Below are 2962 nucleotides of genomic sequence, written 5' to 3'. Positions count from 1 at the left end.
TGAAAAGGACTGTCATCACTGTTCAATAACATTTTTTTTTCTTCTTCTTCTTTTTAGTACTCTATCTCTCAGCTTTGTAAAGCAAAATACTATAGACCTACCTCAAAGTCTCAAACCCACCAAGGCCCACCCCATTTACCACCCTAAGCCCGAAACATGAGCATCACCGTTCCAGCGATACTATTCTCAACAAAAAATAAAATAAAAAGGTACTCAGTAGTCACTCCCCTTCCCCCCACCCCCAAAGAAAAAGAAGAGAAATGTCAACAGATAAGGATAATGACAGCTGAATGCCCAGGGTTGCAGATTTTTAAGGGGGAAAAAATCTCAGTACCAGTTTTAATCGTGTTCAAGCAGCAAATGTAGGTTCCTACCAGAAAAAAGCAAACAATGGGAAGTTTAATAGGACTGATTCCTAGAACTGCATTTCTATTTCACCAATAGCAGCCTTTGGCGTTATCTATCACAGTGAACCATATCTAAGGCAAGACTTTAAGAAGATAAGCAGAATGAAAATCAAATTACCATCTACAATTCAGTAATTAATCCAATCTCAAAATGCAAATAATTTCAACTTTTTCCCCTAATTGCAAAAAGTTTCAAAATCTATGACTAAGATTTCATCTAAGCCCAAGCCTAGTTGCAAGATTGCCACAAAACCAACAATAAAACAAAGACTATGAATTGAAATAAACTGAACAATGAAATATCTATCGAACTCAAATATGTTTCATAAATCCAAAACCCTAAATCACATCTTAACAATGAAGCCACAAACAAAGATGCTGGTTTTGCACAAAATAAAAAAAGGTGAACAAGATTTTTATTTATTTATTTATTTTGGATAAGTAAAATTATATAAAAAAGGAGACCTTTTTTGTTGGTTGATGTAAGGAAGTGGCATCCTTGCCTTTAGTTCCCTTCCCATGAGACACCCCACAAATCCCATGGACAGATAGTGTGTGGATAGAACCTAAGACCTCTGGGTTTATGTCACTCCCCATACCTATAAACCCACCACCCAAGTACCCCCTTGGGGGGGAAAAAAGGCAAAAAAGATAATAGCAGTAAAAAGTTATTGAGGGCCACAGTGAAAACATTTGTGTGTAGCAAATAAAGTTTTCCTGCCTTCTCCTTAACAATAATTGAGCTTAACCAAATGGTCCAGATCATAAAAGATTGGTTGTATCCACTATCCACCTTTCTCTTTCTAGTAATCATTGTAAGTAAATAGACAACATAAGACAAACTTCTTTTCAAAGGATATAGTTTGATTACCTTAATGCTGAGATCAGTATGGCGTGAATATGAGATGTGAAGCTTGCAAAACCCTCCATCGTAGATGCAGTGTCCTTCCAGGGCTTCCTTAGCAACAACAGCAGTTTGAACATCTGCAATCATGGCATGATCAGTACCAATTATAAATTCTAGTCCTAAGTGTTATAATATAAAGAAGGCTGCAAATCTTTTCTCACTAGCAATGTCTGCAGAACCCATATGGCACTAATACAAAAGAGTTATGCAGTAACTGCACAGTAATAAAAGCATGCCTAACACAGGTAAAATGTATCTGAAACTAGCAAGATGCTCAGGGTCAACGTTTGGGTAGATGAATATGATATTTATCTTCCTCAAGTCAACCAGTCAAGTATGTTTAATATGCCTATATGAATAGGGACAATTACGTAAGAGGATGACTTGTTGCCCGTTATAAATGCTCTGAAATTGTAATGCCCAGGCTCAACAGATTAGGAGATTAGAATGCACACCCACAACAAACAGCTACCACCATTCGGTTGTCATTGAGCAAAAAATAATGATTTATTTTGATGCAACCAGGCAACAGAAAACCATGATAATATATTTTTAATTGGCATTCACTTTGGGCAATTAAATAAGTGCATAGGCATAGCAGCCTAACACGCAGGCTACAGATAACAAATAGGTTAACACCCTTTCCTATCTCTCCCCCAGTTCCCCCCACCCCCCACCCCCCAACGCCACCCCACCCCACACACACAACACCCCTCTCCTCTTCTCCTGCTTGTTAAGCATGATATTATAAATAAATAAAACATGAACAGTCAGGTTTAGAGACTACCAGGGTACTGAATCAAAGCCTGCACACCCCCATTCTTATCAAACATGGCAATCTTTTGTACAGGCCCAAAAGCAGAAAACACCTAGCATGAAGACAAACAAACTAAATATCAGTATTGAGTATGACCAAAAAATAAATAGCGGAGTTAACCAAGAATTTTAATATTTGCTGTGTGATTCTAAGTACCATGTGTAAAACGTCCAAGGTGACAGCGTATTGCATATTCTCAATAGATGCAAGAAGAACGTTACTCTCTGGTTCTAGCTTTTTCCCATCCAAACCCATAATTACCTGCAATTACGACAAAATAATTCTATTTAATCAAACCAAAAATATCATACATTTGAAGCATCTCTATATAACTATATTCACCAAGAAAAATTAGAACTTTCTGGGGACAACACTTTCTGGAAGTGGTTATGGCAGATGAAAACACCAAGCAATATTAAAACTTTTGCCTGTCATGTGATCATGACTGCAAGGAAATATGGCCAACAAAGTCCAAGCTGGTAAAGAAGAAAATCATGGTTGACAACATGCATGAGCGAAGTGGACAAGCAGTGAAAACTACTTTACATGCATTCTGAGGGTGTGATGTAGCAAGGAATGTATGGGACTACAGAACTGCTCGACCCCAAGGCCTGCCAATGCAACAACCATCTTTTCTATTGCTGGCATGGGATGTAGCAGAACAAAGCAACAAAAATGACTCAGAACTAAATATGTCATGCATTCCAAGGTTTAGCAATAGCCACCCTTTGCTATGCTATTGTGCAGAAGAAATCTTCCCGAACATCTAACGGAATTAACAAGGACTAAAAAGTAACATTTGATTTAGGAGACCTCTTTGGAAAAAAAAAA

General features: G+C 37.7%; 1 protein-coding gene across 4 annotated transcripts in view; it reads right to left on the bottom strand.

Annotated features, from left to right (window-relative positions):
• Positions 1-22: 22 nt before the first annotated feature.
• Positions 23-2962, bottom strand: part of LOC115973664 (polypyrimidine tract-binding protein homolog 2-like) — a 5838-nt gene continuing 2898 nt past the window's right edge. For 2 of the 4 annotated variants that reach the window (XM_031093924.1, XM_031093925.1), the window contains 3 exons: positions 2288-2392; positions 2102-2183; positions 23-1391 (listed from right to left, as the gene is read on the bottom strand). In XM_031093924.1, coding sequence (XP_030949784.1) covers positions 994-1391; positions 2102-2183; positions 2288-2392 — 585 coding nt within the window. In that variant the 3' untranslated portion in view covers positions 23-993. The remainder of the gene's footprint in view (positions 1392-2101; positions 2184-2287; positions 2393-2962) is intronic. The other 2 variants (XM_031093921.1, XM_031093923.1) reach the window with 1 other exon arrangement.

The sequence above is a fragment of the Quercus lobata genome, unplaced genomic scaffold (genome assembly GCF_001633185.2).
Source record: "Quercus lobata isolate SW786 unplaced genomic scaffold, ValleyOak3.0 Primary Assembly Scq3eQI_270, whole genome shotgun sequence".
NCBI classification, from domain to species: domain Eukaryota; kingdom Viridiplantae; phylum Streptophyta; class Magnoliopsida; order Fagales; family Fagaceae; genus Quercus; species Quercus lobata.
Note: the sequence above shows the minus strand (reverse complement) of the source record. Positions and strands in the feature narration are given on the sequence as shown.